The 19922-nt window shown below is 35.9% G+C and overlaps 1 protein-coding gene across 1 annotated transcript in view; it reads left to right on the plus strand.

Annotated features, from left to right (window-relative positions):
- The first annotated feature begins 15887 nt into the window (after nt 1-15887).
- Nucleotides 15888-19922, plus strand: part of IL23R (interleukin 23 receptor) — a 52893-nt gene continuing 48858 nt past the window's right edge. Inside the window, exons 1-2 of the mRNA XM_059899245.1 lie at nt 15888-15957; nt 18891-19187. Of these exons, the coding sequence (XP_059755228.1) occupies nt 15888-15957; nt 18891-19187 (367 nt within the window). The remainder of the gene's footprint in view (nt 15958-18890; nt 19188-19922) is intronic.

Below are 19922 nucleotides of genomic sequence, written 5' to 3' on the forward strand. Positions count from 1 at the left end.
CTGACCAACAATTCCTCTTTTTCACATCCTTCCTTCCCCTGAAAACTACCATTCTACTTTCTGTTTCTTTGAGTTTAATTACTTTAGATACTTCATATATGTGGAATTATGGGCTATATGTCTTTTTGTGACCAGCTTATTTCACTTAGCATAATGCCCTCAAAGTTCATCCACATCATAACATATGACAGAATTTCCTTCTCTTTAGGGATGCATAATATTCCATTATATGTATATACCACATTTTCTTTATCCATTCATCCATCAGTGGACATTTAGATTGCTTTCACCTCACGGCTATTGTGAATAATGCTGCCATGAAGATGGGAAGTATGTGTGAATATATACATATTTTCTTAATGGATTCAAACCCATAATTTCTTGTGCAATCTCTGCTTCTCCACTTTGGGAGAAAAAAAATGAAAGAAATATAGACGATAATAACAGTGGTTTGAGGACACAAACACCCACCAGTGAAACATACTCCTGAGCTTTCTCATACCGGGGCCCTTGGCCATATTATACCTTTTACCTGTCAAATCCCATCCTACCCATAGTTCAGGGGCTATCTGAAACGTCATGTCCTCTATGGAGCATCTACGATGTTCCCAGTGGAGAATCACTTTCTTTAACTTGAACTTCCATAAAGTATTTCTGTCTTTCTGTGTCTCTTATCACACTTTACTTGTGTTACTTTCTATTTTTCTGTTGTAATCTTTCTGAAGAAAAAGACAGTCTCCTAATCAAATTTGCATTTCCCAAATTACTCTTTCAAGTGTCTTACACATAATTGGCACTCAGTAAATATTTGTGGAATTAAGTGGTCCCTCACCCAAACCCCTGAGTTAAAACTAGATCCCCTCTTTTGTCCAAGTAAGCCCATGTTTACTCTAATCCACCTACTTTATGCTGGAGGTTCATATTTCAATCATTTCCCATCATTTGACTGAAATTAAATCCCTAAATTACGTTGGGCAAATGAGTCAGCTAGTTTTTTAAAGGTCAAAATATTTGTTGCCAAAAGGCCAACAGGTTGAATTTGATCATCCTTTAGGTTAAGATGTACTTTAGCTTTAAGATTCTTTAGCTTTGTGATATATACAGTTAATTCTTTTTTCCAATCATAAATAAATGAATTTCCAGGTAACCTTCTTAAGGATAGCTAGAAAATTCGCCTTGGTTTATTTTTCCTTATATCTTTACATAGGAATGTTCTGGGCTCAGTCCTAGGGTTTCTTCCCTTTTCTACCTCTAGTTTATATCTACTTTCTTGGTAATCTCACTCTGCTTGTGGCTTTAAATTCGTCTCTGTGCAGAAGACACTCAAATTTTGTATCCCACCTGTATCCCTCCTCTGAAATTCAGACTGATACGACCAACTGCTTATTCAACATCACTGTCTGGATGCATAATAGGCATTCTAAACCTAACATGTTCTAAAATAAATTCCTAATTTGTTTCCCCATTCCTCTGCAAAATATCTTCTTCTTCAAGTTTTACCCCATCTCAATTAATGGCCACTTTACCCAACCTTTCTAGTTGCTTAGGCGAGAATCCTTGAAGTCAAATCACGGTCACTTCTCTTCTTAAAACACTCCAATAGCTTCTCATCTCAACTGTCAGAAGAGCTGAAGGCCCATGGAGCTTGACACTATTGCCCACCACCCCTTCACTGCAGTTACTTCTCTAACCTTGTTTCCTTCTGATTTTATCTCCCACTTTCATCTCCCCTTGTTTACTAAGCTCCTCCCACACTGGCCTCCTTACCCGTACTCAAATGCAGCCGAGCTTCTTTTCTTCCCCTCCCCTGCCCCTCACTGTTCTGCCTGCCTGAAGCACACTTCTTCAAATTAACTCCATGGCCCCTCACTCAAGTCTACCAGATCTTTGCTCAAATATTATATTCCAGCAAGAGCTTCTCTGCGCACACTGAACTCTGTCTTTCTTTCCCACTTAATTTCTCTCCAAATGGTACCACCATCTAAAACTACATTTCACTTATTTATTTTACTTACTGTCTCCTCACATTAGAATCTAAGCTCCATGAGGACTAGATTTTTGTGTTTTGTTTACCCCTTTATTCTCAGTGCTGGAATAATTACTGAAACATAGTAAATACTCAGTAAATATCTCTTGAATAAATGAATGTTCTCAAAGTAGATACATAAGTTCACAACAAATATAGACAGAACAAAATGATGAAGAATAATTTTCTTCCACTCGAATTATACCTTTCAATTTCAATGAATGTGTCTAGATGGCAAGAATGACTCCATGGTACATTTTACATTGTTAATTTAAAAAAACACTCTCATTCAGTTATTTTTTAAAAATACATATGGGTAGAATGGCAGAGAAAATATGCCAAAGTAAAGCAAAAAAAAAAAAAAAAAAAGGATTTTTGGCTCTCTAAAAATTTAGTTTGCTACAGAGGATACTCTAAACAAGTTTCCTTAGGGCAGAGTACTTCTGGTGATAAGTGAGTAATTTTAGATGGTACACAGGTAAACATTTTCATTTAATAGCCATGTGATTATTATTATTTATTTTTTAAAGACTTAACTATTTTTTAAAAAATTTATTTATTTTTATTTATTTATGGCTGTGTTGGGTCTTCATTTCTGTGCGAGGGCTTTCTCTAGTTGTGGCAAGCGGGGGCCACTCTTCATTGCGGTGCGCGGGCCTCTCACTATCACGGCCTCTTTTGCTGCGGAGCACAGGCTCCAGACGTGCAGGCTCAGTAGTTGTGGCTCATGGGCCCAGTTGCTCCGCGGCATGTGGGATCTTCCCAGACCAGGGCTTGAACCCATGTCCCCTGCATTGGCAGGCAGATTCTCAACCACTGCGCCACCAGGGAAGCCCCCATGTGATTATTTTAATGTGTGTTAGGAAAAACAAAGCTAGCATATCACAGCTGCGATCTTCTGGATGTGACTTTTTAAGGTGAGGCAACAACAGCAAGAGCTGTGGTAATTTGTATACCACACGAATCACAGGAGTGGGATTCAGGCCTATCCATGATCATAGTGAACCTCCTCTTGGAACTGTTCATAGAATGGATAACGGATGATGCTGTTCACTAGTATGTTTTCTTACATACTCAATTTTCAAGCCCATTCCTGCATTCTTTTCAGCATTAAATTGAAATGTCACTTTGAAAAGCTGTTGAATGTTGAGTACTGGAGTATTAAAATGGTTGCCCTAGAAGCATAATCTAGTCACTGTTTGGATGCACCAGCAAAATCCCCCTGAGCACACACATGAAAACTGAAGAGGAGTATTTAAATGACGCTTTTCAAATTGTCAATTGTATCATCCAAAGTTCTCTTAAATCTCAGGTGTTTACTTTTCGAAGAGATGAACAGAGGCAATGAAAACCACTGAAGATCATTAGCTTCCATGCGCCCAAGTCCTCACTCTTTCATTTGAGTTGACAGAACTCTAAATCTTTCTGAAGAAAGCTTTCAATCTTCAAAATTGTTTTCATGAATGGGTTTAAAATTAGAATATCTTATTGATATCTCTGCTAATTTGAACAGCTTAAAATCACCCTTACAATGTGAGCTTCCATTATAATTATACATGAAGGCCAAGTGAATGAGGGGGCTGAAAAATAGAGTGATGAATGTGTCTTGATCATGCTATATTCTATTATTCTTTATCTGAAAAATCCTCTAAAAATATTTTAATATCATGAAACACTTCATAAATATTTTTTCCCACCGATCGGCAGCAGTAAATGGATAAAGAAAACTCTTTTCTTCTATTACTTTCTATTATTTTAAGCAAATGATATAAATTTTCCATCAAAGCCAATAATAACAATAATAAATGATAATAAGTTTCATTGTTAATAATAATTATCTTTATAGCAGTAAACACCTACATTGAGAAAAAAGATCACAAATAAACAACCTAAATTTACATCTCAAGAAACTAGAAAAAGAAGAAAACATTAAGCTCAAGGTTAGCAGAAGGAAGGAAATAACAAAGATCAGAGCAGAAATAAATGAAACAGAGACTAGAAAAGCAATAGAAAAGATCAATGAAACTAAGAGCCAATTTTTTGAAAAGATGAACAAAACTGACAAACCTAGACTAAGAGAAAAAGAGAGCAACTCAAATAAATGAAATCAGTAATGAAAGAAGAGACATTAAAACTGATGCTGCAGAAATATAAAGATCATGGACTACTATGAACAACTATATGCCAACAAATTGGATAACCTAGAATAAATAGATAAATTCCTAGAAACAGATAACCTACCAACATTGAATCATGGAGAAATAGAAAATATGAAGACCTATAACTATTAAAGAGATTGAATCAGTAATCTAAAATCTAACAAAGAAAAGTTCAAGACAAGATGGCTTCACTTGGGAATTCTACCAAACATTTTAAGAATGTTAACACCAATCCTTCTCAAATTTCCAAAAAATTGAAGAGGAAGGAACATTTCCAAACTCATTTTATAAGGCCAGCATTACCATGATAACAAAGCCAGACAAGACCATAAGAAAAGAAAATTACAGGTCAATATCCCTGATGAACATATATGCACAAATACTCAATAAAATACTAGCAAACTAAATTCAACAGCACATTAAAAAGGTCATACACCATGATCAAGCAGTGTTTATCCCTGGGATACAAGGATGGTTCAACATCCATTTATTGATATTCAAATCAATGAATGTGATACACATTAATAGAATGAAGGATAAGAATCATATGATCATCTCAATAGACGCAGAAAGAGCATTTGACAAGAATTCAACATCCTTTCATGGTAAAAACTCTCAATAAATTAGGTATAGAAGGAATGTACCTCAACATAAAAAAGGCCGTATATGACAATCCCACAGATAACATCATCCTCAACAGTGGAAAGCTAAAAGCTTTTCCTCTAAGATCAGGAATAAGACAAGGATGTCCACTCCCATCACTTCTATTCAACATGGTACTGGAAGTCCAAGCCAGAGCAATTAGGCAAGAAAAATAAATCAAAGCTACCCAAATTGAAAAAGAAATTGTCTCTGTTTGCAGATGACACAATTTTATATATAGAGTAACCCTAAAGATTCCACCAAAAAGTAACTAGAGTTAATAAATGAATTCAGCACAGTTTCAGGATACAACATCAAAATACAAAAACCAGTTGCATTTCTATACACTAACAACAAAATATCTGAAAGTGAAATTAAGAAAACAATCCACTTAAATAGCATCAAAAACAATAAAATATTTAAGAATAAACTTAACCAAAGAAGTGAAAGATCTATACACTGAAAACTATAAGACACTGATGAAAGAAACTGAAGAAGATATAAATATGAATGAAAAGATACCCTGATGTTAATCAATGAAGTTAGAACATTCCCTCACACCATACACAAAAATAAACTCAAAATGGCTTAAAGACTTAAATATAAGACATGACACCATAAAACTCCTAGAAGACAATATAGGCAAAACATTCTCTAACATAAATTGTAGCAATGTATTCTTAGGTTAGTCTCCCAAAGCAATAGAAATAAAAATAAATAAATAAACAAATGGGACCTAATCAAACTTATAAACTTTTGCACAGCAAAGAAATAAACTTATGCATATATGGTCAACTAATTTTTGACAAAGACACCAAGAACACACAATGGGGAAAGTATAGTCTCTTCAATAAATGGTGCTGAGAAAACTGGATTTCCACATGCAAAAGAATGAAATTAGACCCCTATCTTACATCAATCAAAAAAATTAACTTGAAATTAATTAAAGACTTAAATGTAAGACCTGAACCCATAAAACTCCTGGAAGAAAACACAGAGAAAAAGCTCCTTGACACTGGTCTTGGCAATGATTTTTTGGATATGACACAAAAAGCCCAGACAACAAAAGCAAAAATAAGCAAGTGGGACTACATCAAACTGAAAAGCTTCTGCACAGCAAAGAAAACAATCAACACAAAGGAAAGGCAACCTATAGAATGAGAGAAAATAACTGCAAACTATATATCTGATAAGGGGTTAATATCTAAAATATATAAGGAGGGCTTCCCTGGTGGTGCAGTGGTTGAGAATCTGCCTGCCAGTGCAGGGGAGGTGGGTTGGAGCCCTGGTCTGGGAAGATCCCACATGCTGCAGAGCAACTAGGCCCGTGAGCCACAACTACCGAGCCTGCGCGTCTGGAGCCTGTGCTCCGCAACAAGAGAGGCCGTGATAGTGAGAGGCCCACGCACCGCGATGAAGAGTGGCCCTCGCTCACCGCAACTAGAGAAAGCCCTTGCACAGAAACGAAGACCCAACACAGCCAAAAAGTTTTTTAAAAAATTAATTAATTAATAAAATAAAATAAAATATATAAGGAACATACAACTCAATAGCAGAAAAACAATCTGATTAAAAAATGGGCAGAGGAACTGAATAGACATTTTTCCAAAAAAGATACACAAATGGCCAACTGGTAACAGAGAAGGTGCTCAACATCACTAATCATGAGGGAAATTCACATAAAAACTAACACTTGTTAGAATGACTTTTTTATCAAAAAGACAAGAGATAACAAATGTTGGGGAAGATGTGGAGAAAAGCGAACACTTCTACACTGTCGGTGGGAATGTAAAATGGTACAGCCATTATTGGAGATAGTATAGAGGTTCCTTAAAAAATTAAAAATTGAACTACCATATGATCCAGCAATCCCACTCCTGGGTATATATCTGAAGGAACTGAAATCAGTATCCAAAGAGATATCTGCACACCCATGTTCATTGCCTTTATACACAATATACACAATAACCAAGCTATGGAAACAACCTAAGTGTCTGACAAGATGAATGGATAAAAAGATGTGATGTATATATACAATGGAATATTATTCAGCCACGAGAAAGAAAGGAATCCTGCCATTTGCAACAACATGGATGAATTTGGAGGACACAAAATGAAATACACAAGACAGAGAAAGACAAATACTATTTGGTATCACTTATATGAGGAATCTAAAAAAAATAAAAAGTGCAACTCATAGAAACAGAGAGTAGAATGGTAGTTCCCAGAGGCTGTGGGGTGGGGGAAATAGGGAGATGTTGATCCAGGGGTGCAAACTTTATTTATAAGATGAATAAGTTCTGAGGATCTAACATACAGCATGGTGAATATAGTTCATAATACCATATCGTATACTTGCTAAGAGAGTAGATCTGAAGTGTTCTCACAAAAAAAAAAAAAAAAAAAGAGAGAGAAAGAAAGAAAAAGAGTAACTATGTGAGGAGATGAATGCACTGATTATCTCGATTGTGGTAATCATTTAACATATGTATACATATACCAAATCATCACATTGTACATTTTAAATATATATTGAATACAATTTTATTTGTCAATTATACCTCAATTTAAAAAATATGTATTATTATTGCATTTCTGGTATGGCCTTCTTTTCTTTGAGTCACTAAAGACTTAAGGTCTCTTTTAAAGAAGATGGTAGAAGAATGAAGGAGAATTTAATGGGATAAAAACTCTTCCCCCCCTCCACTTAGAGTTGAACTTGCATAAATAAATGTGTACATCAGTAGACATATCAATAATTCCCTCCAGCTGCCTCATATTTTAGAATCGACTAGGAAGTAATCTCCTCTTTATATCCCTCCCTTTAAAGACTTCCCGTCCTTAATGTGTTTAGTATTTTTTAAATGTTTTTAAATCATCATATACAATATACTCATCCTAAAAAATAGGAAGTTATAGAAAAGCAAAAGGAAGAAAAAGTAACCATAATTCCATAATCCAAAGAAACCACTATTAATATTTTGGTGTATTTTTTCCACATACGGATTTTGTTTGGCTAGTATAGGTGAGCACTAGTACAGTGGTCTTCCAAATGTTTTCCTTAAACACCCTTAAAATAAACTTTAAAAATTAGGTATCCTATTACATATTTTTAAATTAATGTCTAAAATATTAAACATAAGTCTAAAAAAGTTTACTTCCTTTTAAATAGAAATTATTGAATGTTTTATAAGATGAAATAAGTGAGACAAGGCTGTAATAGGGACAAATATGCCATGATATAGTTTGATAACAAAACCTTTAAAATTTTACTTGATTTCTTTCAGATTTGCTGTACTTTGTTGATAAGGTAGTTACACATGAATTTTATCCAATGTGTCTAGAAAAAATATGACAGTCCATCAAAAATCTCATTTACATTTAAGAGGATAACCATAAGTCCCCCATATTACTTCTGATGCTCAGCATTCAGACTATTCCAAAATGGGCCCAAATATCCCCAAATTGGCTAAAATTCAGAGTACATCAACATGGGCTGAAATACAAGTATTTTAGTAAGCTTCACTTTTCTAAAAAATGTATACAATGCAGGAAAAGATTAGAAGCCTTATGAGTTTAACATGCCTTGATTAGTAATCAGAAGAGTTCTCCCTGAAACCAGTATCTCCATTTCTCTGTTTGTTTGGTACCCTGGAGCTAATTATACCCAGGGTCATGCACAACACTGAGATTTGGGATGGAGGGATACCATCCTTGAAGAAGCGAAAGAATGACTACTGCGAACCCAGGCTCATTCTCAGAGAAATCAAATGTAGGAAAGTGCACATTAGGAAGTTGGAAATCTGGAAACTGATCTCCTTAGGAGTATGCATGAAGTCTCCAAGAGCTACAGTTGTACACTGAAGGTTTTGAGTTCACCTCCACTTCTGAGCATTCTTAAGTCTCTAAGAAGCTCACAGGAAATAAGATAAAGTTGACCTTTAATGCACACCTCACAGGAAATGGTGATGATTCAGCCAGTAGCACCCACTCCTCTGATAGAGCTGAATGAGCCATAAGGCATTTGATACTGAGAAATATTGAGCAGATGCATGTAGGGTACATGTAGGGTCCTTTGGATGAGTCAAAAGATATATGGTATTTATTTCTCTTCAAAGTGTCTACATAACTCTTTATGAACAATGGGATTATTAATTCAGTAGTTGAGAAAATTAATAAAGTGACACCTCTTTTATCTGGCATATTAGAAGAATGAGTTTTTCCAGGTAAAAGTATCGTCAAGAAAATTATAACTTCAAGGCCATGAAGTTACAAAAATAAGTTCAACATTTTTGACAAAAAGTTTTCTGAAATGAATAATACTGTCTGTTACATTCTTAAGACTGTGGAACTGAAATTGTACTTTTCTTAATTACTCAGTTGTGAGTTTTGAAAAGTAGGGCAGGCCCAGACAGTGAGCTGGGCACTGTTGGTGAAGCAAAGTGATATGGTGTGGTACACACCCATTGGAGGATGATGGGGTAGAAGTACAGGCAGTTGAAAGAGGAATGCTGGTACCATAAAAAGGCAAAAGATTTACACGATCTGAAGAGAAACCAGAGTTATTTGATACCATAAAATCTAGTTCAGAGTCACAAGAGTGAGATCAAACTGGAGGGAACAGGTGAGAAACCAAGCCTGAGTCACTGACCCAGATCAGGTAAACTTTGCCCTACAGGAGTTGGCATTCAGGGCTGAAGCTTGCAAAAGTGTGAACCTGAGGCTCCTGTATATTCCTCTCTGATCCCCTAACTGTTTTCATATCTTTCTATTAGCATTTTATTTTTTTATTGTAATTTTTAAATACAATCTTCTTTCCTACTTCAGGGTCCTTGAAAGCCACTAACATCCTCTTCTGTAGTCACAACACTTAGCCAGTCTATGCTGGTGCACAGAAGGCACTTAAGGCCCGTTTATTTGGCCTGTAACAACAGAAGGGCAGGGTGACACAGTCAATTATCCAAATAAGTCTTCAATTGCACATGCAAACGTCAGTATATTGAAGAGTGCAAAATGGTTCTTTACTCCAGGCTCAAGCCCCTTATTGCAGTATATACAGAAACCACCTTAAATAGACCTGAGGAGTGGCTCACTGCCCCTGCACGAGTCCATCCACAGTCAGAGTGGGCTTTTCTTCTCTCAACCTAAATTTTGGGGGGCCCACCCATGCAGTTGCCTCTCTTTTGAATGTTTAAAGAAGAAATTGGGAGGAGGAAGCCACTTTCCTAGCCAAACGTCTATTAAACAATTAGACTATTATTCCACTATGAATTGGGGAATTGTTTCAAAGCATAACTGCTGTTATTTGCCTAAGGAAAAAGAAGCCCTCTGTCTTATCTTTGTGCTGCAGTTTCTAAAGGCCCTCTTCTGTCATCTTGGTTCGATTTGTGACTGCCCAAGGAGGAGAGTGGATACATGTCTGGCCCCTGGCAGGGAGTGAGGAGGGATCCAGGCACACTTTAGTCATTGTAGTACAGCAAGCCCTCTCAAATGGGGACACCTGTTTTACACGGTGTAGAGAGAGACTGGGCTGTACCACTGTATCCTAGCTACCAAGAATTGTGCAGATATGTACAAATGTCTGCCCTGAGCATATCCATATATTAGGGGACTTCCTCTGGCCTCTATGGGTAGCCGTTGTCACATTCTCTCCTTCAAAAAACAATTCATCCAAACACCCATCAGTCTCCCCACCCTTCCATAATATTGATTTCCTTTTTCCATACAGAATTGCTAGATTACTATGGCACAAAACTTTAAGCCTCCAAAATCAGGTCTACTTAATGGGATTTGCATATTTAGTGGTACCTTCAAAGGGATGGCTTAGGAGCTTTACACATGATAATATTCAGACATTCTCCCCTACTAAAGCCACTTCAAAGAACCGCAGTAATCAAAGTAGAAATAGTGTACCTGCTATGCAAGCACAAATTCAAGAGTTCCCTAGTCCTCCTCTCTAACCAGATTATCTGCCCTAAGCCAGGCCTATTTAAAAATGCTGGGGCTGCCATATCATCTCCCTATATAGAGGTGGTAGGTTTTCCACCTCTATTCAGAGTCAGGGAGTCACTAAATTCCCATTTCAGGGATCAACAGTCCACTCCTTGTTCTTCTCATTCCCACCCATATAGGGCATCTGAGTTCTGAGGCAAGATAGATCCCTCTAGGTCTCCTCCCCAATGCTATACCAATGTTGCTAGGCAACAGTTTAACATTCCAGGTCTTGGTCCAGCTATACTTCTTAAACTGGAAGATCCTAACCAATCCACTTCAAGGAGTTCCTTCTAGTAGTCAGTTGGTTTATGACAATGTTGCCACCGGACAGGGAAACTGGAGATATTTTCAATCCACAATAGGCAGGTAAATTTATAGAAAAGCACAATTGCATAAGGACTACAGTTCTAGCTGTTTTCTTCTGTTCTGAAGTTCCCTAAAGTGGATTTTTTTTTTAAGTTGGAAAAAAGCTAAATGTTGCATTAAATGTATTTACCCTGTGATGTGTTAACTCAAAATATACTTACTAATTTAATGATATATTTTCAAGATCATGCATTTTATACTCAATCACCCTTTTCATCCCCTCAGCCAACAACCATTCCAAACTTTTACCAAATGCTAGAGAAAAAGTTGAAATTGTGTGACTTTTAGAAAATAAACAAGGTTTATTACTTGCAGGCTTGTAAGATGGTGACAAGATATCTTCCAAAATGGAATAACTTTGAAAGTAAAATGGAGTGTTATGTGTAATTACCTTGGGACAAGTTTAAATTGGACTGTCCCAGGGTACCCAGATGGCAACCCTGTCTGTGGAAAGAAAGCCAAGACAATGGGTTTTGACGCTTTCTGATTAGCAAGTGAAGTCAAACCATTTACATACAAGATTTTATGTAGTCGATCCTCATCATTCCAATTCTGTATTTGTGAATTTTTTTACTAACTAAAATTTATTTGTAACCCCAAAGTCAACATTTGCCGCACTTTGTCAGTCATTTGCTGAGATTTACAGAGTGGCGAAAGATTTGAGTCACACAATGTGCAAGTTCCCAGCTGAGAAACTTGTTTCGGCATGATACTGTAATCAAGTGTTCTTTCTCAAGTCTATTTAGTGCTACATTTTTCACATTCTGTGCCTTTTTTTTTGGTGATTTTGCGGTTTAACATGGCCCCCAAGTATAGTCCTGTAGTATTGTCTAGTGCTCTTAAGTGTAAGAAGTCTGCAATGTACACTACAAAGAACACCCGTGTTACGTAAGCTTTGTTCAGATATGAATTATAGGGCTGTTGGCCCTAAGTTCAATGTTAATGAGTCAACAATATAAACTGTCTTTAAACAGAAACACACATAAAGCAATATTACGTATTGATCCATCGATAAAATTGTAAGCAGAGACTCACAGGACAAAGAAACAAAAGAAAGAATCACTAAAATAATTAATGAATTGGACTTAATCAAAATTAAAAACTTCTTTCAAAAGATGTTGGTAAGAAAATGAAAAGATAAGGTACAGACTAGGACAAAATATTTGTGAAACGTATGTCTGATAAAGAACTAGTTTCCAAACCACATACAGAACTCTCAAAACTCAGTAATAAGAAACATAATAAACCAATAAAAATGGACAAAAGATTTGAACAGACTGTTCACCAAAAAAGAGATATGCATGGCAAATATCTTTGAAAAGATGGTTAAGAAGTACCACCAGCCCCCATTAAAACAAATAAATGAATCCTGATTTGCACTGAGCTGTCCATCAATCTCATCTCCACTGTCTAAATTCCTGAAAGATTAGATGATGTCCTCTCCTTTATTTTCTATTCTAATTCATTTCAATCTCCCTTCTGCCTCCATTTCTTTTCTGAAACTATTCTCAGGGAAGACAGACTTTTGTCAAATGCAACACTACCTGTTAGTTCCTATCATATTTAATCTGTGACAATTTGACACTAGTCACACACTTCTTCTCATATCTCTTCTTCTGTCCTTTGGTCAAGATTTTTGGTTCTGACCACCTACTCCCTTCCCTTAGCTCCCTGGATGTTCTCTTTGAGTTCTCTTATTCTAATCTTACTTTTAATACTATGGACATGCTGAAATCTTCTACATTTAGATCTTCAGCTCAAACTTCTCTCTCAAGTTTACCCATGTCTCCAACATCCTACCAGACAGTCTTCTCTGAACATGCTGTAAGCTCCTCCAAATCACCATGATCAGAACCAAATTCATTACTTCCCCACCCTCACTCCTCCTTTTGTGTGCTCAGTTAATGCTGTTATCTGCTGAGTCAGCAAAAGTAGTCACAGAGTCAATCCTTAAGCTCCCAAATTCTTAGCCCCACACACCGGTTGTTCACTGCACAGCTGTTGAATCAGCCTCCACAGAGCTCTCAGGTGTGTTTCCTCCTCTCAGTTCTCACTGCCTTTGCTTTGCCTTAGGCCTTCATCAGACTTTGGTTTTCCATAGCCTCCTAACTGGACTCTCGCCCTCATTCAATTCTCCACACAGGAATTAGAATTATCTTTCTAAAAATCCAACTTGATTATGTATTTCTCTGCCTAACAATCTTTGCTATCTCTGACACTTTCTGATAAAGGAAGTTGGGTTTTGTTGTTGTTGTCTTGGTTTTTTTTCAGCTGTGTAGCCTGACAAGCAACGGCCAGGTGGCGATGTGCACCTCGGTGAATGGGAGGACGGACAGGAATACACAGAAATACAAAGCCCATGACATTCTGCCACTGACCTAATTTTCCAGCTCAAATCCTTTTCCCTTCAACCTGGAGAAACAACCTGCCAGTCCCAAACAATTTACTTGCACCTTCTGTTCTTGGTATGTGAAATGTTCTCCCATACCCTCTCCTTCACAGTTTAGAAAATTGTTACTGGTGATTAAAACCCAGTTGATAGTCAAAGACACTCTTATTCCTGTATTCCAGTGGTCCTCAGCCCTGGCTGTTCCTTATAACTACCAGGAGAGGCTTTTTAAAAATATCGATGTACAAACATCCACTCACAGAAATTCTGATTTCATTGGGTACAATAAATTTGAGCATAGGAATGTTTTAAATATTCCCCCAGAGTATTCTAATGTGCTAGGTACTAAAGATATAAAAATTAAAAAGACAGTATGGAGTTTCTAACTTCAAGAAATTCACTGTGGAGGAAATGAATAAATTAATTGTCATTTACAATATAAACGAGTACATAGAGTGAAAAGATATTCATGTAGAACAAATAAGGAGGCAAGAAAAGGTGTGTCGCAGAAGTCTCCTGGTGATGTTTCCTATAAACCAACCAAATAATTTGATAATTTTTTATTTGGTCGTAAGATCCTGCTTAACCATGAACAATAGTTCAAAGCCACTAATCTATAATTTTATCATGTAAACAATACAATAAAGCAGATGTTCTGTGATTAATCACCATTATATCTTTAATACCCCGAACAATACCTGGCACATATTAGATGCTCAAAAATGCTTGTTAAATAAATGAATGGTCAACAGTAGCATTTAAACTTTCTTTTCTTAAGAAATGGGTTTATAATGGATATCAATGTTGGTTGCAAATGAAAACTAAGCATCATATCTTTGGTGTCAAAGATTTTGATAGATAAAGCATATATACGTGTTCTACTTCTTGGATGAGACAGATTATTTTAAATTAAGATGAGGGGAAAAAAGCACTGACAAAGCAGTTCACTTTCAGTTATCTGGGTTTTCCCAAATAGTGACATAAGAGCCAGTCATTTTGAATTGGACGGTTTGAGTTCCTCTTTGAGAATCTGAAATGTAGGTCGGCGCTTTGCTGACATTTCCATTTGCCTCATCACTGAAAACCTGAAGTGATCGTTGACAGGCAGGCAGTGAGGAAAGAAGATGTGACACAGGAGACAGCCTGGCTCTGAAGTGGAATTATGTGCTTCAAACAGGTTGAAAGGTAAAGAGACAACGATCATCTAACTACTCAAAAACAGCTATATTTTCTTTTGGAAATACATGGGCCAAGTTGTCTTCTCTTATAGGTTCTTGTGGTATTTCATACAGTGGTTACTGATGGAAGTTGAATCTGTAATATTGTCTATCACATCACTTTGAATAATATTATTGCATATATTCTATTAAGTGAGTAGTTAACTCCTAACTAGGAATATTTTAGGGCTTGTTTTGCCTATTATTTATAAAGTGAAGACCTATTATTGTTAACAAATTATGAAAGGGATCCTTATATTCAGAAGTCATGGGGACCCCAGTTTTTAAAAGTGTTATCAGATATCTTGTGCTATTTGATCAGTCATGAGTTTTGTTGTTTTATATGAAAGGCTCAGATTTTAGTAAAGAGATAAAAATAACTGAATAATGTTGATTATTGAATAATTTATTCAATAATGTAGGTAACTGATTAACTGAATAATGTAACTCCAGTTGTAAACTAATGGCAATATTGTTTGGAATTTCTATAAGGTATTTCTTTTGAACTCTCTACAGATAAAAGGGCTTTCTGTAGATTTAACTGGTGATAGCACATAAGCCTTTGTCTCACTTTCTCTTTCTTCATTTTGAATGCTTTTTTTTCTGGAAGTTCTGACATTTTTGGCTTTTCCTGAGTTTTACTTATCAAAGACTAATATTTCTGGAGCTTGATAGGCATGTAATCCTGGTCAGGAAAAGAACTGAGCACCAGGAGTTAGAGCAGAAAGAGATTTCTGATGAGAGAGACAAGATTAGGAGGAATTATATTTTATCAAGGGTCAAAATGTCCTACTAAGGTAATTCATAGTGATTTTTGGAGGGTATAAAATTCCATACTTTTGCTTTACTCCTCCACCTGTATTATACCTCCTCACACTCCAGTAACTCGTCTTTGCCCTGTTTCCTTCACCTCCCCCTTCCTTCCTTCTTTCCTTCCTTTTTTTCTTCCTAATTAAAGATTCTCATCAAAAACAACTGTTAGAAAAAGTGTTATCCTTTTAGTATTTTATTGTTATTTTATTAAAATATTACAATTTAAACATTTTTCATATTTTTTCTAGAGGGCGACAAAGAGCTTTTTCCTGCTTTCAGGCATGAATCAGGTCACAATTCAATGGGACGTGGCAATAGCTCTTTACATCTTCTTCAATTGGTGTCATGGAGGTACAGTATTTTGAGTACCTATTGCTATTTTTTATTCAGATAAAATATTGAGTGTTTATGATGTTCATGGCATTATGCTAGGATCTCTGAAGAATAAAAACTTATTATATTCAAAAAAATTATATGCACATAAAATCATGTGCAATGAAATAAAGTCCAACCTGCCTCCTAATGCAGTATTCATTTATCAAGCATCCTAACAGACAGACGTCTAATTCTTATACCAACATTTCCACGAAAGAGCTTATTATTTTGAGTTGGCATATTCTATCTTTGAACAAATTTAACTTATACGATAACTCATCAAACATTTCAACTTAATTCAATTCCACAAACCATTTATTGACGGTTACCGCGTGTCAGGTGCTGTGCTAAGCCTTGTATTCCTTTGTGCAGTAGTATTATGTGCTATTATTATTCCTATTTTGTAATTCACATAAACATCTGGCATTATGACAAAGGCATACACAGATTTTAGGAGTCCAGGAGGGAGATCATCAGAAGTTCAGGCAGGGCAGCCATCAGCATTTGAGAGTTTCTGCATAGCATCCTGGGCAGGTGACAGGGATTCATTTACTAGGAGATAAGCAACACCAAGGCAGGGTTCTAGACCTTGAAGGAAGCTTTGCAAATCATGCAAGTTACTCAGAATAGTGACAAAAGCAAAACTGTCTTCTGTAGGTTGGGACACTTATATTAGAGATATAGAAGTAGTCCCACCTCGAGAACTAGAATCCTTCCAGCAGGATATTGGACACTTCCAGAGTCAGACCAATAGCTATCCAAGAAGATTTAGTAAAAATAAGACACCAGCTACTTTTTCCAGCTTCTGGAAATATGCAAATGATAAGTAGGACTTCTGTTTATATATCCAAGTGATTAATATAAAGCATAGAGAAATAAGACAAGCCCGTGTCATGTGGCAATAGAGACCTACCAGCTGTCCATTAAAAATTATTTTATATATTATTGTTCAATCTGCTATGAATATTTTTAATATCATCCAGACTATCTTTTCCACGTTTTCTACTAGAACAATATTTTACCCCTTTTTAACAGCTTTGCTGAATAAAAAATATACTATGTTTAGCATTCCTCTGACCAATCTAAAAAAAAGAAATTAATGTTTTATATGACTTATTTTAACATATTAAAAAGAGAAATTGACAATTTTTCATATGACTTATTCTTATATAATCCATGTTGATTCCTGCCAATTACTGATTTTTTTCTATGTACTGAAAAATTATCAACTTACTAATTCATTCTTGAATGTTGTGAAGCTCAGTGGTCCAGTGTTTCTGGGGTTCTTCTTCATTCCACTTTTGAAAACCAGGAGAATATTTGTCCAAATCTGAAGTCTTCTGACATTTTTGATATTTTCTGTGTATCCTCAAACACTACTTGTAATGGTTTCATGAAAGTATTCACATATTTTTTAAGGTGCTCAAGATGCAGTTTGTCTGAACTTGAATTGTTGAACTTATTTAAAGCAGTCAGATGCTTTCTTAAAACTTCTTTTCATGTCTTTGCCTTCAATTCCCTATTGATAATGATGGAATTATTTTTATCATTACTTCAACATTTAAATATTTATAACTTATATGTAAATGTTCATTACATAAATGGCCATATTCAATTACGTTTATATTATAAAAAAGTTAATTCTTTAAGCTTTGAATTCCAAAGATAAGAACTTTTTTTTTTAAATAAATTTATTTTATTTATTTATTTATTTTTGGCTGCGTTGGGTCTTCATCGCTGCATGTGGGCTTTCTCTAGTTGCGGCGAGCGGGGGCTACTCTTCATTGCGGTGCACGGGCTTCTCACTGCTGTGGCTTCTCTTGTTGCGGAGCACGGGCTCTAGGTGTGCGGGCTTCAGTAGTTGTGGCTCTCGGGCTCTAGAGCACAGGCTCAGTAGTTGTGGCGCACGGGCTTAGTTGCTCCGTGGCATGTGGGATCTTCCCGGACCATGCCTCGAACCCGTGTCCCCTGCATTGGCAGGCAGATTTTTAACCACTGCGCCACCAGGGAAGCCCCCAAAGATAAGAACTTTTAAAAATCAAATACTGACCTTTAATTATCACTATTTTGATAAGGTTTTAAGATACTCTGATACAGGTATTTCCAGAAAAAGCCTACAATAAATTTTCCTTGATGTGAATTTAATTTAATTGATATTGCATTGCATTGTCATTCAAGTTTATGAAAATGACTTTAAATTATTGTCTTTTGGTTATAAAAATAATGTTATTATGTAATTTTTAAAACACAAAATATACAATTAAAAATAAAAAATTACTCTAAAACACAGAGATTATCATTGTTAATATCTTCGCGTATTTCTCTTTAATTCATTCATCGAGTTATTTTTAACATTGAGCCTCCATTAAATATGTTGTTTTGAAACTTGCTTTTCAACTTAAAAATGATGAATTTTAAGTGGTTGTCAAGCAATAAATTTTCACAATTAGTAAGAGTATGATTTTACTCATTAAACTCATAGTTTTCTGTTAAAAGTAACTTTTATCAAAGAATGAAAGATTGACTGAGTAGCTGGTGAATGGGGCTTGGATTCTGCAGTGCCAATTCTTATTCCTAATGTTACCTTTGAAAAATCAGGTAGACTCACAATGTCTCAGTCCTCACCTTTAAAATAGGAGAGCTAATCATATTTGCTCTTTAGACAGCTAGAGAAACTTAAAGGCTGAAAGCTGACTCTAGTCTTGTGTCATGCTGCCGAACATCAATAGAACATGGTAAAAACACACTTTGATAAACTAAACAAATGATACTCTGAGTCCTAAAACTCTTTTCCAATGGAAATTATTCAATTAATCGAAAAAAATTTTTAAAAGCAATAGCACATTCTTCTGAATCTCTGGTTTTAATGCTTTACATGGAATTTTAAATTTTATCTATTTGTTTTCCAGGAATTACAAATATAAACTGCTCTGGACACATCTGGGTAGAACCAGCCACAATTTTTAAGATGGGTATGAATATCTCTATATATTGCCAAGCAGCAATTAAGAACTGCCAACCAAGGAAACTTTATTTTTATAAAAATGGCATCAAAGAAAGATTTCAAATCACAAGAATTAATAAAACAACGGCTCGCCTTTGGTATAACAACTTTCTGGAGCCACAAGCCTTTATGTACTGTACTGCTGAATGTCCCGGATATTTTCAAGAGACACTGATATGTGGAAAAGACATTTCTTCTGGATGTAAGTGTTGAGGTGCATTCAAAATCCAAATGAAAGTTAGTCTAACAATTAACTGGTAATTACCAATCTTGTCTAAAAATAGAGACAAATTAATATAGTTCACTTCTTCTATTAGTTTAATGTAGGAGTTGCAAATTCAAATGTCTCCAGGAGCCAGGTTGGTGAAATGTGTGAGTTAAGGAGGCTGGTGGGATCCGTGCAGAGAGGAAAGCACAGAGATGGTCTACTGGGCTCAGCCACTGCCCAGCTTCAGCATCTATGAGGGCCCAGTATCCCTGGATCTTTGGACACTTCAAAAGAAGACAGAAGTGTAAATTTTCAATGTGAACTCTACAAACTTTAAATGTTTGTATGCCAATGCATTCAAAAAATAATTTTTCAACACTAGTCTGGCCAAGCACAGCATATATGAAGGGCAGCATCCTCAGATTTTTCACTGTTGCTCTTTTCATCTGTTTTTTACTTAACATTGTTTTCCAAACTATTCAATAATATCAACCTTGAAGCAGATTCCATTGAAAAATTTTGAGGCTAAGATTTAGGAAGGAAAAACACATTTGCAACATTAGCTTTGTGTCCCTGCTATACTTCTTACCAGCTGTGTGACCTCGGGCAAGTTGCTTAACTAGTCTGAGCCTCAATTTCATGTCTGTAAAATGAGGCTAATTATATTGGCTATCGTAAGCATCAAATTTCAATAATTTATTTGAAAGCATATTATACACTTTAAACTAC

Source organism: Balaenoptera ricei, chromosome 1 (genome assembly GCF_028023285.1).
Source record: "Balaenoptera ricei isolate mBalRic1 chromosome 1, mBalRic1.hap2, whole genome shotgun sequence".
Taxonomy (NCBI): Eukaryota; Metazoa; Chordata; class Mammalia; order Artiodactyla; family Balaenopteridae; genus Balaenoptera; species Balaenoptera ricei.